At 43.6% G+C, this 16,954-nt stretch overlaps 1 protein-coding gene across 6 annotated transcripts in view; it reads left to right on the top strand.

Annotated features, from left to right (window-relative positions):
* The window catches only part of GABPB1 (GA binding protein transcription factor subunit beta 1), a 44,275-nt gene that overhangs the window by 8,907 nt on the left and 18,414 nt on the right, over positions 1–16,954 (top strand). For 5 of the 6 annotated variants that reach the window (XM_083183986.1, XM_083183984.1, XM_083183983.1 and 2 more), the window contains exons 2-8: positions 1,687–1,794; positions 3,211–3,378; positions 3,906–4,100; positions 4,215–4,326; positions 4,664–4,780; positions 11,393–11,581; positions 15,353–15,468. In XM_083183986.1, coding sequence (XP_083040112.1) covers positions 1,687–1,794; positions 3,211–3,378; positions 3,906–4,100; positions 4,215–4,326; positions 4,664–4,780; positions 11,393–11,581; positions 15,353–15,468 — 1,005 coding nt within the window. Of the gene's footprint in view, positions 1–1,322; positions 1,595–1,686; positions 1,795–3,210; positions 3,379–3,905; positions 4,101–4,214; positions 4,327–4,663; positions 4,781–11,392; positions 11,582–15,352; positions 15,469–16,954 lie in introns of all 6 variants that reach the window. The other variant, XM_083183988.1, reaches the window with a different exon arrangement.

A 16,954-nucleotide genomic window follows, 5' to 3' on the forward strand; every position in this document is an offset into this window, starting at 1 on the left:
AGTGAGAAGGTGCCAGCCGCCACAGTCAGATGTGTTTGGCGTCCTACCCCTACTGCTGCAATTGTATATCACCCTACTCCACAATCACAGTGACAGCAGTGTTTGGGGAGGGGGGAAGCTTGCTCCCATAACATGCAGAGGAGGGCAGCAGCGGGAGCCCAAGCATCTCCTATCCTTGCAGTGCCTGCTTTGCCTCTCCATACTCTGGCTCACACAAGAGGCTAGGAAACATACAGAGAAGGGAGGGGGCAGAGTGGGGGACATACAGTGAAGGAGGGTCAGGCTGGGGGACATACAGTGAATGGAGGCAGTGATGGCCATTCAGAGAAGGGAGCAGGGGCAGGCTGGGGGACATACAGTGAATGAAGGCAGAGTGGGGTACATAGTGAATGGGGGTCATACAGTGAAGGAGGGTCAGGCTTGGAAACATACAATGAATGGAGGCACTGATGGACATTAAGAGAAGGGGGCAGGCTGGGGGACAGAGTGAATGGGTGCAGAGTGGGGAACATACAGTGAATGTGGGACATACAGTGATGGGGGGGCAATCTAGGGAATATACAGTGAACGGGCAGGCATGGGGGCAGAGTGGGGGACCATTCTGATGTGATTCATGATTCAAAGAATGTCAGGGTGAATACACGCAGTGATGTCCCTGGGGCCCGCTAAACATGCAAGTCGTTCGGCTAGATAGCTAATTTGACTAGCATGTTCAGTAGACCTAAATCATTGTCAACGACGTACTGAAGCACACATCGTTAACGATATTGAGTATAAACACTAGAGCAGCAGTTCCCAACCTGGGGTATGCTCCGAACTGGTTGGGAGTACTTGAAAATAATATTGGTTATGGCGGAACATGTCTCCTGTTGCTGTGGAGATGAACTGCATTGCGTCATATCCGGTTTGGTCTGCAGTGTCATCAGCATTTTCTTGTGCTTTTGCATGACCAGCAATTCACTGGGAGCTACACGCATTCCCCTCAGATGGGTAAACCTGCGCTGTCCTCAACCGAATAAATGGTGGCCGACCAGTGGGAGCAGACTATAACATCAGCGTTCATTTGCCCCATGCTGACAAATGTGTGGCATAAGCACTGGTGTTAATGGGAACCCTGGAGACAGCACACAGCCAGCGGACCCAATGTCTGACCTCACTCTACTCTTCTGCTACTAGGCTTAAAATAGGAACCTCTGCACTAGAGTATATATTAAACAATATTGCTATTGAGCATGGTGATTTATTAAGACATTGTATATCTGTCACCAGAAGATTTTAGGAAAACTGAAAATTTTTGGTTCTCTGGTACTCTTTCAAAATAGGTTGGCCAGCATGGAAACAGAAAATGGCCAGATTGACCACTCTGGAGATCCAACATACTTAAACTGCAACATGAGAACCAGTATCCGGATAATAGGTTGAAATGTATTCGGTTAATGGACAATTTGTCGATATCATATGGCAGACAGGCAATAGGTGGACTCAAAAGTATACCGTACAAAAGTTTGACAGAATTGGTCAACAAAAGTTTTTTATTTTTTATATTTCATCCTTTACCATAACCGTGGAGTACAATTGAGAATAGCCATGAAAGGTACACTAATTTTAAATGCGTTGGCTCTGTAAAGTATAATACAATTGTTACTGAAAACTCATTAATGTCTTACTTTTTTTTTTTTTTTTTAGATGTCCTTAGTTGATCTGGGAAAGAAACTTTTAGATGCTGCTCGAGCTGGTCAAGATGATGAAGTCCGCATTTTAATGGCAAATGGAGCTCCTTTTACAACAGACTGGGTAATTTTTGTTGAGGGTGTGTCTTTGATGTTTTAATTACATTAACAAAATCCTTTCATACATTCGCAAACAATGGTAAGCATGATATTTTTCTATTTACTATCAGGCAAATTCTGAGTGCCAGCATACAGAGGCTAATTTAGAGTTGCACTGAAGTCTGGTTTGTGGACAAAATTCACTAGTGGGTTACACTCTCAGTTGTTCTCTCTTCACAATGAATTGACAGAACTTGGTGTCAATGGGTGATTGCACATTAAGCGAGCCTGTGGGAACATAATTACAGGTTACACAAGCTTGCAGAGATCCATCTGTTTACATGGTTCTTTCGCACAAAGGCCCCAGCACAGAGGAGACAGTAGTACTACAGGTAGACAGTTAGACTGTTCTCCTAAGCAGAGAGGAGAACAGAGTACACAGCAGCACTGAGGGAGACAGCCCCAGCGAATAAAATAATTACAGCACACCAGAGGTAGACCGCACAGAGGAGACAGTAGTACTACAAGTACACAGTTAGACTACACAGCAGCACTGAGAGACAGCCCCAGCGAATAAAAAAATATAACGTTCAAGGTCAAGCTCAAGTTTAAGCCCGAGCAGCACCAACACACCCTCTCCAAACCCACTACTAGACTGGAGTGAAGATGGCGGGCGCAGCAGCCGCTATTTAAAGCCTTGCAAAATCCGGCGCCGTGAGATGATGTTCTGACCACGCGGACGGACCCGAGTCAGGTGGGAATCTCTGAGCGATGCTTGGAATGATGACGTCCGTGGGGGCTCGGATCTCTGGAATCCGAGTCTGCACATCTCTAAAATTTTGTAGTTTTTTTTCTCAACAGTTAAACAGTTTTTTCAATAATAAAACAGAGATATTCTTATATATTTAATATAGCAAGGATCCTATAAAAACAAGTGATTCTTGCCAATTCATAAAATCAAGCATGTGTTTTGATATTAATATGTGTGTGTGTGTGTGTGTGTGTGTGTGTGTATTTTATGCCATAGTTACAACAGCAATCTTCTATCACTGTGTACATAACCCATACACCTAACCTTCACATAAACCACACATTAATTGGGCTATGATGTAGGAATACAGCATGTCTTATTATTGACAGCATATAACACACATTTCTAACCAACAAACAGGGTTGTAATGTCTTCATGCAAATTAAGACCCACTTAATTGTTTATAACACTGGAGTGCTTATATTTCCATGGAGACCCAGATGGAATAGTTGAGCCCAAGCCATTTGTATTGCTGAAACCCAGGGCCTGATTCAGAGTTGTCCGCAAACCGATGGTTTACCTACAAATTACATGATTGTCATGATGCATTGTTTAGGGGATGGAATGGGGGCAGGGACTAAATATACCAAGGGTATTGGTAAATATCATATGCATGTTTTATGTTTACAGCTTGGGACATCTCCACTCCATCTAGCAGCTCAGTATGGTCATTATTCCACCACTGAAGTATTACTCAGAGCAGGCGTGAGTAGAGATGCACGGACAAAAGTAGACAGAACTCCCTTGCACATGGCAGCCTCAGAGGGACATGCAAGCATTGTAGAGGTTTTACTCAAGGTGAGAAGCTTGTCTGTTTTGGGATACTTTTCTGTTAAGTTTACATTTCTATTTGCATAGATATTGCGGTTGCTAACCTATCCTATAATAAATGTGTGTATGTTAGGGATGTTCTCTGTCCCAGATTTACAAGGAACGTACCAGAATTGGGGTGTACATCCTGACATCCCAAACACTTGAACAGCTACAGGGGATGGAGGTGCAGGACACCAAAATTTGAGACATGAAGTCGCAATTGAAGTCCGCTTCAATTGCGGCTGGTTGTGGTGCAAACTGAATCATGAGAGGATGGTCCGGACTCATGTCCACCTGCTGTGTGTGACTGTGAGGAGACTCTGGATGCATGAGCAGCTGAAGTGGCAGCCATTCCCCCCCCCCCCCCATCGTCACGAGCAGCTCAACTCCTCTTGTTCAGCGGCGTAATGAAACGACGTGTGTATAAAATCTATAACGTAGACCCATATAAAATGGTTGCTCTTTTCTCTGCTTGATATTTGTTTTGCAGTAACAGTTTTGTTTCCTTGTAGCATGGTGCTGACATTAATGCCAAAGACATGTTGAAGATGACTGCTCTCCACTGGGCAACTGAACACAATCATCAAGAAGTTGTTGAACTTTTGATAAAATATGGAGCAGATGTACATACTCAAAGCAAGTTCTGCAAAACTGCATTTGATATCTCTATAGATAACGGGAATGAGGATCTTGCAGAAATACTCCAGGTAGTTTTAATTCCTTAGAACTACACCTGTGTTGTGTAAAGGTGCTTGTGAATTGCGCCACCATTTCTTATTGCAAGGCAGAAAAGCTTTAACTTTTTTTCTTTTTCGTCTCAGCTTGCAATGCAAAACCAAATTAATACAAATCCAGAAAGCCCAGACACTGTAACAATACATACAGCTACTCCACAATTCTTCATTGGACCTGGAGGTGTAGTAAACCTGACAGGTGAGACTGCAAAGAGGTAAAGGTGTAATACAACCAGGAAGACCTTGCTTCTTTACACTTTGTTTCTCCTAGAAATGAATATGGTGACAATGCGCAATATTGTCATTTTTACATTCAATTGTGTTCTGAATTGAAATCATTTTATAGATATTTTCTTTCCTATATAGAGCCTCATACACAATAATGTTGTGTTGTAGCATAATCAATGACATGTAAGTGTGATGACTCTTTTTTTTTTTTTCCTTTTAAGTATAGGTTTTTATATGAGATGAAATTCAAACCAAGAACGCATGCTTGAGTTAACCCAGAAATCCTGTAACAAAAATGTGTTTTCTAGATGACAATGGGATATCTTCTACAGTGCAGTTTGGCAATTCTTCGACCTCGGTTTTGGCTACACTGGCGGCATTAGCTGAAGCCTCTGCTCCGTTGTCCAATTCCTCTGAAACCCCAGGTTTGTATGTCTTTCCATGATTTCAAGATGACATTTTTTAAAGCATGCAGACTGTTTATGAACAATTTGGTACAAGATGAGGTACAATTTTTTTGTACACAATATGTACTTGTCTCTACATCTCCTTGTTCTGCAACTTTTTCTCTTCCATGGGACTGATTACATGCATCTTTTATCTGGTATTGGTGACAAATATAGAGGAGTTGAGTTTATTGCAACGGTGCTATACATCTAGTATTGCTACAGAGGTCCTCGCTTAACAGTGATAGTCTAGACTGCTAGAAAGACATGCATATGGGCTCCAATTTTACAGAGTCCCTGTACATCTTAATTACCAGTAATGCTGTTTTTTTTTGAGGGTTTGGATGTTGGTTGCTTAGATTATAAAATCTGTTTGCCTCCATAAGGTTAGAGGAATGACCTAAGGGTTCTAGTTTTGCTAATTCCTGGCAGCACAAATGAGAAAAACCTGGATCCTTTAACTCAGGCATTCCCAACCACGGTCCTCAAGGCACACTAACAGTGCAGGTTTTAGTGATATCCAGGCTTGAGCACCGACAACTGAGTGATTCTGATTAAACCATCTGTGCTGAAGCCTGGATATCACTATAACCTGCACTGTTGGTGTACCTTGAGGACCTTGGTTGGAAATGCCTGCTTTAACTCCTAGAAGCATTATCCGGTAGAAATTAGTTATGTCAGCAAGGCTGGGGTGACACTTGACCATGGGGATTGCTGATTAGGGCTGGAGTTGGCACTTTAACTTTAAAATGTAAGCTTCTTCCCTCTGCAACCCCAGAATCCCCCAGTCTTCTTTAGGTGTCTAATAGCGCAGGGCACATTTTGAGTGGCTGCTATGAAGTTTATTTTAACTTTTTTTGTAAACTTTGTTTTAATTCTTAGACAGGTGTCTTTATGCTGCTTGTAGCAGAACACATTGTGAGGGCAGGAATGGTTTTCTGCTTGCTGGACTGCAGCTGTGGCAGGGAAGGAGGTGCAGTAATGGCAGGGACCCCTTACCGCTTTCTGAACTCAGTAGAGACCACCAGGACCTGGGGACAGTACGCACCCTCATCCTTTTAAAGGGTGCAGGAAGCATCAGTTATTGGGTTTACTGGGCTGTCTCCCTTACAGGAAGTGAGCTACCCAGCAGCATACCGAGTGCATTCCTCACACAGGTGGCCAAAATAGCACTTTAAGAAATGCACTCATGGAATGGGGGTTGAGGTGGGGCAGTATGAATGGTTTAATGGATAGCATTCCTGCCTCACAGCACTGAGGTCATGGGTTCGATCCCCACCATGGCTCTAACTGTGCAGAGTTTGTATATTCTCCCCGTACTTGCGTGGGTTTCCTCCGGGTACTCCGGTTTCCTCCCACAATCCAAAAATCTACTGGTAGGCTAATTTGCTCACAACAATATTTAACACTAGAATGCCTGTGTGTGCATGTACATGTAGTAGGAAATATATTGATTGTAAGCTCCACTGGGGCAGGGACTGATGTGAATGTTCAAATATTCTCTGTAAAGCTCTGCGGAATATGTGTGCACTATTTTAGAAACTGTTAATAAATAATAAATAGGTGGGAGAAAGAGTGAGAGTATAGACCTTGCAATGGCTGATCTCTACTGAATGAGCTGCAGCAGTTAGTACAGACCAGTCTGCTGCATAGGAGTCTCTCGGAAACCCTGTTGCCTACTTTCTACTGATTGCATGGGTCCTTCAGCTGGTGAATGTCTAACCCTTAGCGGCTGTTAGCCTCTCAGGAAGGCGAGGTGACGTCTGTATTTATTTATGGTAGCTGGGAAATTTGTTCCACCTGCATCCACTATACATATCAAGCCCCGTGATGATTATGACGGACAAAGCCAAACCCGTCAAAGCAAAAAGCATTACTATGGCTTTGTTGTGTCACTCCAACCTAGTGTAATCCTAAATTACCAGACGGACAGGCAAACTCTGGGGCATTGTGGGCAGAAGGTCAGATGAGGTCTAGTGTCACGCAGGCATAGGGGACTGCCACCTCTAATACAATTATTGCCCAGGTTACTGGTAGGAAAAGCACTTTTCTTGCATTTGCTGTCCCTAAACTGCGTGGTTGTGGTTCCAAGCAGTTTTCTCCTCCTTTTTAAGGTGAAGCATTCCCTAAAAAAAGAGCGTGGTATTAGACAGGCTTATCGGTGCTCCGTTTCCACTCTTTTCTCTCTTCATAGTCCATGCTATGCTACGGGCCTGGAAACAGGTTTTATTATGAAATTACCAGAGAGTATGGAATATCTACATCTTGTGGTGTGAACAGTGAAGGGTCCATATTTCCAAGTTTAACCTTTCTTGTTTCTTTGCCTTCCCTCAGGGTGGTTTGGAGATCAGTTATAGCTATGTTCTTCAAAAGTACAGATATCAGCCCTGACTATTTATTTCCAGACTTGTTTGGCCCTTCTAGAGATTTCAACCTTTCTACACTGTGTGGTACATATTTGTGTGCTGGTAGTACCGTTGGATCTGAACCTGAATCCTATTGGCTCTCAAACAGGCTTCATTTAAGCCTTTAGTATCAGTGGATCTTCAGTGTGTTACTTGGAAGCTGGTCTTCTTTATGGCCATTGTCTCAGCTTGGCATGTTTCCAAATTGTTTTTTTTTTTTCTTGCAAGCCAGCTTTTTTCATGTTCCATGATGATAGAGCGGAACTCCATATGGTTCCAACAAAAGGTTGTTTCAGCCTTCCACTAAAACCAGGATATATTTTTTTCCTGTTTTTACTGCTGGGACAGGGATTTTCCAGTACTCCTAAAGTAGTCGGAACACTGTATATCTACTTGGACAAAACTTCTGTCCCCTGCACAGATTCTCTGTTTGTCCTTTTTGCCGCACATATCGTGGGTTGGCCGACTAAAAATCAGACCATTGCACATTGGATCCGTGCAATGGTCTAGTGCAGACTGACCAGCATCAGACTGACTATCTGCGGATTCCACCAAGGTGGTGGTGACCTCCTATTTTTGAATCCTTTTCTCTGGAGAAGGCTATGGGACACTGAGTTTCCGCCCTCACACTCCTCATGCAAAGTTTCAATTCTTGGCTGTCTTTTCCCTACTTTTTTTTTAGCATCCTGGGATGGTGGTGGGGGGGGGGGGGGGGTGTAGCTTATGTTTTAGTGTTACAGTGCCAGCTCCAGCCGCAACCTGCTATACCCTATGTCCAGTGGCCCTTGCTAGATTCAGAGAAAAGTATTCAACAGTACGTGACCAAAAATCCTCAGAGTTCACTTACTAGCAGCTGCTATTAGTGATTCGCTGCGAGGGCATGAGCTATGATTGGCTCACGAGCCACCACCATGTATGAAATGGCCAGTATCAGCCCAGCAGCAAAAGCGGCAGAGGCTGGGCCAGGGCATTAAGCAACTACTAACCTACACTACAGGAGGCATTTTATGTTTCCGTGGCACTACAGGAGGCATTATATGCAATTGCCATAGGGGGGCTGCAAAATGTATAGTACCACCACTGCACGTATAGCGTTACCCAGAAATGCTGGGAACACTGGTGCCACCCAGAGAAGATGAAGAAAAAAACCCTGACAAAGAGCATCAGAACAAGTAGGTAATTTAAAAGCAATTAGAAGCCTTACTGTGAGGCATCATTTGTAAGGGGAATTATTGTGTGTGGAACATGTATAACGGCATTACAGTGTGTGCCATATTGTGTAAGGTTCATTACGTTGTGTGGCATAACGTGTTAGGGGCATCAATCAGGATTTATTTTCTTTCCTATGTCTGGGCATGTAGGTTGCAAAACTGGTATATAAGGTAAATGTCCCTTGCCGCAAGGCCACACCTCCTTTTTAGAACGTGTTCCCCAAATTGGCTAGAAACTGCGCTGTTGTTTTAAAAAAATGGGATGGGCAGAAACTAATTTGGCAGGGGGGGGGGGGCACAACATGTTTAGTTACGCAACTGGCCTGACTAATCCTCTTATCCAGTTCTGGACCTAATAGCCATTACCTGAGAAATGCAGAGAGTCCAGTACTTAATTAGCTTCTGCATCTGTTCCAATGGCCTTAAGCTAAACAGTTCAGCACGTCTAGACACTGAGTTTGAAATTCCCATTCCAACAAGCCCTATATCCAGTGCTCTGTTCCCCAAATATTTGGTAACCCACACTAATGTGTTCTGCGAATGTCAGCCACTATATCCTGGGTTTACCAGACTGTTCCAGCAACTCCTCTACCATTCCGTGAACCCATGCCAAGACAAAGATCAATCTAAGAGAAGCTTCCAGCTGCAATGTAAACTCCAAATGTCCTTAAGGGATTTGATCCTTGTTCACCTCTCAGGATGCGCAGACAGCAGGGAGAGCTCAGCTATGGCTAACAGCTGACCTTCCATCTAGCAGCCTCTGCATTCGGTATCCATGCCTGATTGTCCTATAGGCAATTTGGATTGTCATTTTCAATAGGTCTCACTACCCAGTAAGGTATGATTGCAGAGTAGTGAACATATGTGGGGCCTGATATAGACCGGCTCGCTAGGCAGCATACAGTATATTCACTGCCTCACATGTGGGTAAGCGCTGACGATCGTCCGGCCCCCTGCCACAAGAATCCCCTTGGTGGCATGCGAGGGGATGTATACGCAAATGTGTTTGGATGTTTTGCACACCATCAAATGATTTTTCTGCGGTTTGCAGTCGGAACGGACTGTTGTCTTGGACGCTGATCACTGAATTGGGGGCGGGTGCTAACGTCATGTGACGTCAGCCATCCACCCCGAGCAGGGAACGCCATGTCTGCGATCCCATAAATTGCTAGGATGAGTGTGATGCAAATGCGCGCATGCGCAGACCCGCACCATCAGAACGGGCCAGAATTTGGCCCCTTTATTTGGAATAGGAGAGTCACATCTTTCAAACCTGGATCCCTTTGGTAGTTATCTCCTGGTGATCACTTTATCGTAACAACATAAACACCAACAGAAAGTTATAATACTAGACGCTGACATGATGACACAGCATTTTTACAGTGTTGGAGCCCTAACAGTATAGCTTAGCCCTAAATCTAACAGGCACATGTACTGTTAACATTGAAACAGTCCTCACAATAAAAAAAAATAATGACAGTTTCAACCCCGGTGCAGTATGTGACTGGTGGACTGTATATTGGTGGTCAAAAGATCGACGAGGCGGACTAAACAGAGTCCCAACAGTTGCTTGGTAATTATGCCCCCCACACGCAGCCTAACCCATCTCCACTGACGTCTGGATTTCGGTGCTGTGTTGTGTCCGATATTTCAGCTGTCGGTATCCCGATCTTCAGCATCTTAACTGCAACCCTTATACGCAATGTCCATTTTCTCTGTTGACATGTCAACATTCTGAATGTTGACGTTCAGATCATGACGACATATTTTAATTCTGGCAACCTATAGCTTGTACTATAGTAAATGGATGTATTGGGATTACCATAAATTAGGGGCCTCAAGAAGTTTCTTGGGACGTCAGACCATTACAGTTAATGGGATTACAAAGTGATTTGTACGGCTGGACCTAGAACTAAAGCTATTTTATTTGTATTATTTTGTTTCATTCATTTGAAATCTGCTTAGAAATTGGTGCTATATATCATTTTATAGATATGTTTAATGTCGCATAATTTAGTTATTCCATGCTCAGAGATATAAGGAGGTCTGTCTTTGAAAATAATGGAGTAATTAATTGTAGAGATGAAAGCTTGAATCATAGTAGAAATATGTCTGATCTCCTGCTCTAGGCAGTCGTGACGTAAAAGCAGGGGCTTTAAATTTAGTCTATAGCTACAAAATCTTCCACTATGCCAGCAAAATGACAGAAATCAAAGAACACACTGGTGATGTTGAGTAGCTTGTCTTTGTGACAGATAATTGCAGCACAAATTGACTGTTGGCTTTCAGTTACACTTAAAGAAGACTACCCATGTTCCACTCTGAAATTGACTAAAAGGGAACGGATATATTTTAGCCAAACACTTGTTGCGGAGTCTTCTGATATGCTTGCCTTGCTATTTAATATTCTGCTTTTTCCAAACTTCCATGTTGTACATGTGCAACAATCAATTTTTATTTTTTTAATTATTTATTTTAGATAAACTGCATAACTTGTAGAGAGGTAGAATGTGTAAACTTGTAGATTTTGTAGTGGATGAGATGGAAGCAAATATATAGTTTGTGTAACGCTGCTGACTCTATATATCCTAAATTATATTGTTTTATGCAGCATTGACTTCTATTAGGCAAAGGGGGTATCCAGTTAGCCGCGATCATGATACGGCTTTAAAAAAATAACAAAAAAAATTGTGTGAAAATGCATAGGTCTTGCGAGAAGCCACAGCACTATGAATTTTCACGTGACTTAACGCTGCAGAAATGGACACTTATTGTGGCTTTGGTTTCGCATGCCCCAGGCATGTAAAACCAATTCCCGATAAGCGCCGGCAGCAGGAGATAATTGCCGTCTATTAAGGCTAATTAGATTACCTCTGGCTAAACCATTAGCTGCGGTTCTTTAAAAAAAACTATTAAAGTAGCACTCAAAACTATTGTCCATAGATGCTTACTTTTTGTATTTATATTGTATTTAGTGGTGGCTACAGAAGAAGTGGTAACTGCTGAGTCGGTGGATGGTGCAATTCAACAAGTTGTTAGCTCTGGTGGACAACAGGTCATCACAATAGTCACAGATGGCATCCATCTTGGTAACCTTCAGTCTGGTATTCCATCAAGTGGAATGGGTCAGCCAATTATTGTCACTATGCCAGATGGTCAACAAGGTAAGTGATCATTGTATTATTATTATTATTATTATTATTATAATTATCCTTTTTTATATGGATCCACTTGAATTCCACAGCATCTAACAAAGTACATATGAGCAATAGCAACTTACAGTACAAGACAATGCATCAGTGGTCATGCTGAATACGCATCAGGGTGCCAGAAACCAAGGGTTAGGAATGGGTCAGAGCTTTGTAGGGCACATGTAGTAGATGATAGGCTAAAGCTCGGTACACCCTAGCCTAGATGATATTTAATTCCATTTTATGGATTGGAGCAACATATGGGGTACAACGTCTTGCGAGTACATGCTATGTTGCTGAAAGTGCGTTTTATCGGCAACATCCTCTGTGCATGCAAGCCCGAAGGAAGACATTGCAAGCGAGGGCAGCATGGCTGCCACCAGTGCTCTGTCGCTTCCGGCATCGGCAAGGGTGTATGCCCTACATGCTGGACCTACATCTGGGTCCCATCTCTACTGATTTCTTGTTGACTAATGTGTACCCAGCTTAAGTAAGACAAGGAAAATAACATAAGGGAATAGTCCAGCTCATGAGTTTATATTCTAAAAGGGAGGGGTAAATAGGCAGAAGTGTGACAGATGGGGTAGACCAGGGGTGGCCAACCGGTCAGAGGTAAAGAGCCGAAAAATATCAGTTGTCAAGCCAAAGAGCCGAAGGCGTGCGCGCCAAAAAAGGGGCGTGATCGGGGGAGTGGTCAGGGGCGTGGTCATATGACACAAGGAGAGTGGCCACATGACAAAACTTTATGCCCCCAGTGCCAGATATGCCCACCACAGTGCCAAACATCATATGCCCCCCACAGTGCCAAACATCATATGCCCCCCACAGTGCCAAACATCATATGCCCCCCACAGTGCCAAACATCACATGCCCCTCAAAGTGCCAAACATCACATGCCCCGCAAAGTGCCAAACATCATATGCCCCCCACAGTGCCAAACATCATATGACCCCACAGTTAGGAAGCTGGGCCCTCCAGCACAGGTGTTGCCCACAGTGCAACACCTATGCTGGAGGGCCCAGCTTCCTAACTAAAGGGCCCACCTAGAGGGCCAGGAGGGCCCAACAAATAAATGAGCCACGGGCCAAGAGGGCCCGACTAATGCACACACAGGCCAGAAGGGCCTGAATTTGCCCACGGGCCTAGTGCCCGACACCCGGTGGTCTAGGGTGGATGGAGGGTAGGAGGCCAAAGGCCCCTACCTGGTGTTGGGAGAGGCCGCTGGGGGAAGCTTCGTCAGCTCTTTTCCTTACCACCCCCGCTGGCCTCTCCGGGAGCCATCTTCTTTTTTCTTGCAGAAGGCGCCGGAGATCTTCTGTCTTGATCCCGGCGTCTTCTGGCCTCTTCAGCGGCGCCGGAACTCTTCTCCCCGCCGCCGTCTTCTGCGCCATCCTCCGGCGGCTTCTCGCGTCTTCAGGAGCACTCCTGCGCTCTGCCGGCGTGGAGAAGACTTTTCGCCCTCCCGCTGGCGTCTGATGTCAAGACGCCGGGGGCAGGGCGGAAACGGCGCGGCGAGCGCTGATGGCTCGCCGCGGTCGTTTCCTATTGGCCGCCGATGCGGCGTTTTGAATTTGGCAGCCGAATTGGCGCCAAATTCCAAACCCCGCTTTGCAGACGGGAGGCTGGAGCCGCAGTTTACAACTCGGCGAGCCGCATGCGGCTCGCGAGCCGCGGGTTGGCCACCGCTGGGGTAGACAGTGAGTGAGTAGCAAATTGAGAGTTAGGATGAGAGATGGCTTGGCTTAATGAAAAAGGGGATCATGAGAGCCCATTTGAAGTTTTATAAAGAGGTAGAGAGTTTGTTGAAGAGAGGAGAGATCTTCAGAGATGGGGAGCAGCACATGCAGGTAGGAGGAACTCCTCAGTAAACAGGTGACGTGGCATGTTTTTGTGGAGTGGAGAGGGTGGGTGGAAGTGTAAAGGTGCACTATGGAGCTAGAGGAGATAGTTGAGCTGTAAATAAATAATGATAATGTGGGAGGTGAAGTTGTGATGTAGGTTGGAAATATGATCAGCTCAGTGTTAGACATGTTAAGTTTAAGAAAGCACTGTTACATCCAGGAAGAGACAGTTGGAGATATGAGTGAGAAGAATGGAGTAAAGGTTATGGGAGGAAAGAGACCCTTCAGCATAGAGATGATATTGGAGGTCAAAAGAATGATCGCTAGGAGGACAGCCAGGAGAGGGCAGTATTACACAGACCAAGGGAGGGAAGAATTTGCCGTAGAAAAGGGTGGTGTATATTGTTAAAAACAATATATAGGTCAAGGTTAATAATTGCAGAGTAGTGGCCCTTTGGATTTAGCAGCAGTCATTTCTGATTCGTAAGGACAGTTTCAGTGGAATGGAGATAATGAAAACCAGGGTGTGAGAGGAAAGAAAGGCGGTTGTAGACAATATATGGAGTATGGAAGTAAAAGGCAGGAGATTGATGGGTTTGTAGTTGGAAAGAGTATTCTGATCAAGTTTAGATTTTTTAAGGAAGGGAATGCATGAAGGCAGACAGGATGGTGCCTGATTAGAGGTGAAGATTGAGGAGGTTGGCAAGATGAGAACAGGCAGAAGGAGAAAGGTGTGGGAGGAAGTAAGGTCAGTTGAAGAGATGGAAAGGAGTAGAGACGGGATAAGGGCCATGACTTCATCTCCAGATACAGGGGGAAAAGAAGTCAGAGCTGGTAAGATGGATGTGTTGTCTATAGTACATTTACCTAGAGTGTTAATTTTAGATATAAAAAGTCCTTGATGGAGAAGACATATAGGTGGTCCTGCTACCATAATATATTTAATTAAGCACATCTGCACATTGCAATCCAACTCCGATTCTCACCTATTCTAAGATAAATTCCAGAAACAGTTGCTGCAGGCCTGCGTATCAGTCACTACTCCCCACAAGTGCTCATTTTGCAAATAAATCCCTAATGAGACCACTATCACAAATCCATTGCAGCACATGAGCAGTGAGACTTAGACACTTATCCAATAACAATCGCTCTACTGCATACAACTTCATCATTGCTTCCATCTCTGAATCAGGCCCTTAATGCTCAACTGTTCAGGTTCCTATAATACAGTGAACTACAACTTGCTACTAGGGTTCAGTGCAGGGCCATCTTAACGATTAGGCACACAGTGCAGCTTACCCAGGGCCCCAGAGTCCTAGGAGTAGGGGTGTGTAGTGGTCACAATCAGTGTGGAGTGGCAGAATTCACTACCTACCTCCCAGCCTACAGCCAGACAGCCATCCACAAATCAGAATTGTGACAGCCAGTCACTGTATACAATATTGTAGGGAGATGGCAAAGGACTGCAGGAGGGGCATATTATGATTTTTTTTTTTTTATTGGTTCCCATGAATGGGTGGTTAAGGGCCTCAGTGCATTTTTTTGCCCAGGGCCTGTTAAAACCGACCTGGTTCAGTGCTGGATATGAAAAACAGGGATATCTCTATGACCAGGTCACTGAGGAGGTAGACTCAGTCCAATAGTCAGCAAGTATTTTAGTTTAGCGCCAGAAAGACACACGGTAAGATATCCTATTATAAGGCATAATCACCAGCTGTAGCTTTGCATATTCAATTGCTGTCCCATATAGAACAGCTTTATGTATTTGGAAGCATTACATTAACTTTTAGCCAATTATAATGACTTTTGATGTATAAAATATAGACAATTTGTGAAACATCTGAGATGTATGAAGTAATGTGAGCCAGGGCATGCATAATACATATTTTTTTCATTCTTACAGTATTAACTGTACCAGCAACTGACATGGCAGAGGAAACTGTGATCAGTGAAGAGCCCCCTGCTAAAAGACAATGCATTGAGATCATTGAAAATCGCATGGACTCATCAGAAATTGAGGTAATTTTTGCCACGTTATTTAAGTTCAAAACCTTTTTATCTTTGTAGCTATGCACTGGAAAATCACTCTGACTCTGGGGTCTATGCAATTCATTACATTTGTTGGATCAAACTCTATCCACAAGGCATGCTAACAGTCCATAGTGTATGGATATTTATGCACACAGGTGAATTTAATTAGTACCTCCATCATAAATAAAAATGACAGAGGCACAAAATAAGTCACCAATGCTCAAAAATGGGACATCCTTAGACACTGGAATATTAGTGTGCCTTGAGGGACGAGTTTGAGAGAAAGTGTAAATTTTGTTTAAGTTGTTAATTTGTATTAATGTTAAACTTTTGCATTTGAAAACTGTGGTCTTCGATGTTCAGAAATTTGTGGAGGGGTGGAGTTGGTTAAATACAGCATCCCAGGCTTGCCGATTCTGATCATTTTTGGGTCAGCATCAGTGAATGTAGGATTTTGACGATCAACTGACCCAGGCCTCGGCAGTGCGGTTCATTAGCACCATCCGATGTGTTTGTCAGTATTTATTTATTTATTTATTAACAGTTTCTTATATAGCGCATACATATTCCGCAGCGCTTTACAGAGAATATTTGAACATTTATATCAGTCCCTGCCTCTGTGGAGCTTACAGTCTATATTCCCTACCACATATACACGCACACAGATATTCTAGGGTTCATTTGTTGGGAGCCAATTAGCCTACCAGTATATTTTTGGATTGTGAGAGGAAACCCACGCAAGTACCTGGAGGCAACCAACGCAAGTACGGGAAGAATATACAAACTCTGCACAGTTAGGGCCATGGTGGGAATCTAACCCATGACCTCAGCGGTGTGAGGCAGGAATGCTAACCATTACACCATCCGTACTGCCAGGATGGCATTTATGCAGTTATTTTTATTTTATGTATTCCTATTGTGCTTGAAATACATTGTATTTCATGGCATTGTATTTAACAAAGGTATTTTGAGTACTTGTTTTCATTATCCACTTTTATGGTTCTGATGCTTGACAATATGTTCCTCTCTATTGTACAGTATGTGGAAGGAAGATACCTTATGAATATACAATTTCTATGATTTACTTCATCTCTGTTTACCATTTACATGATGTGAAAGTGCCTTCAACTATTACAGGTGTGCGGTACTTACAAATTAACAGCACTTTTGGGTGTCACTTTCCAGCGCTTCCACCATCTCTTTATTGGAGTCTTCTGTTATACCTGTCTTCAGCCTTGTTACTATTTTGTTGCCATAGTGGCCTCAAATGTGTTTTTTTCCAGTACAATAGACTGGTGATTTCACATGAGGACACTTGTATTTCCCTCTGGCAAAAATGGTGTAAATTTTCCCAGTGATGAATATTTAATTCAAGTAACTCACAAAGCACCAACAATCTAATTGTACTTGTTACATTAAGCAATGTGCACTTTCTCATAAAAGCCTTCAGAGTATGTCATAAACCTGTTACTCT

This window comes from Crinia signifera, chromosome 4 (genome assembly GCF_055691185.1).
Source record: "Crinia signifera chromosome 4, ASM5569118v1, whole genome shotgun sequence".
Taxonomy (NCBI): Eukaryota; Metazoa; Chordata; class Amphibia; order Anura; family Myobatrachidae; genus Crinia; species Crinia signifera.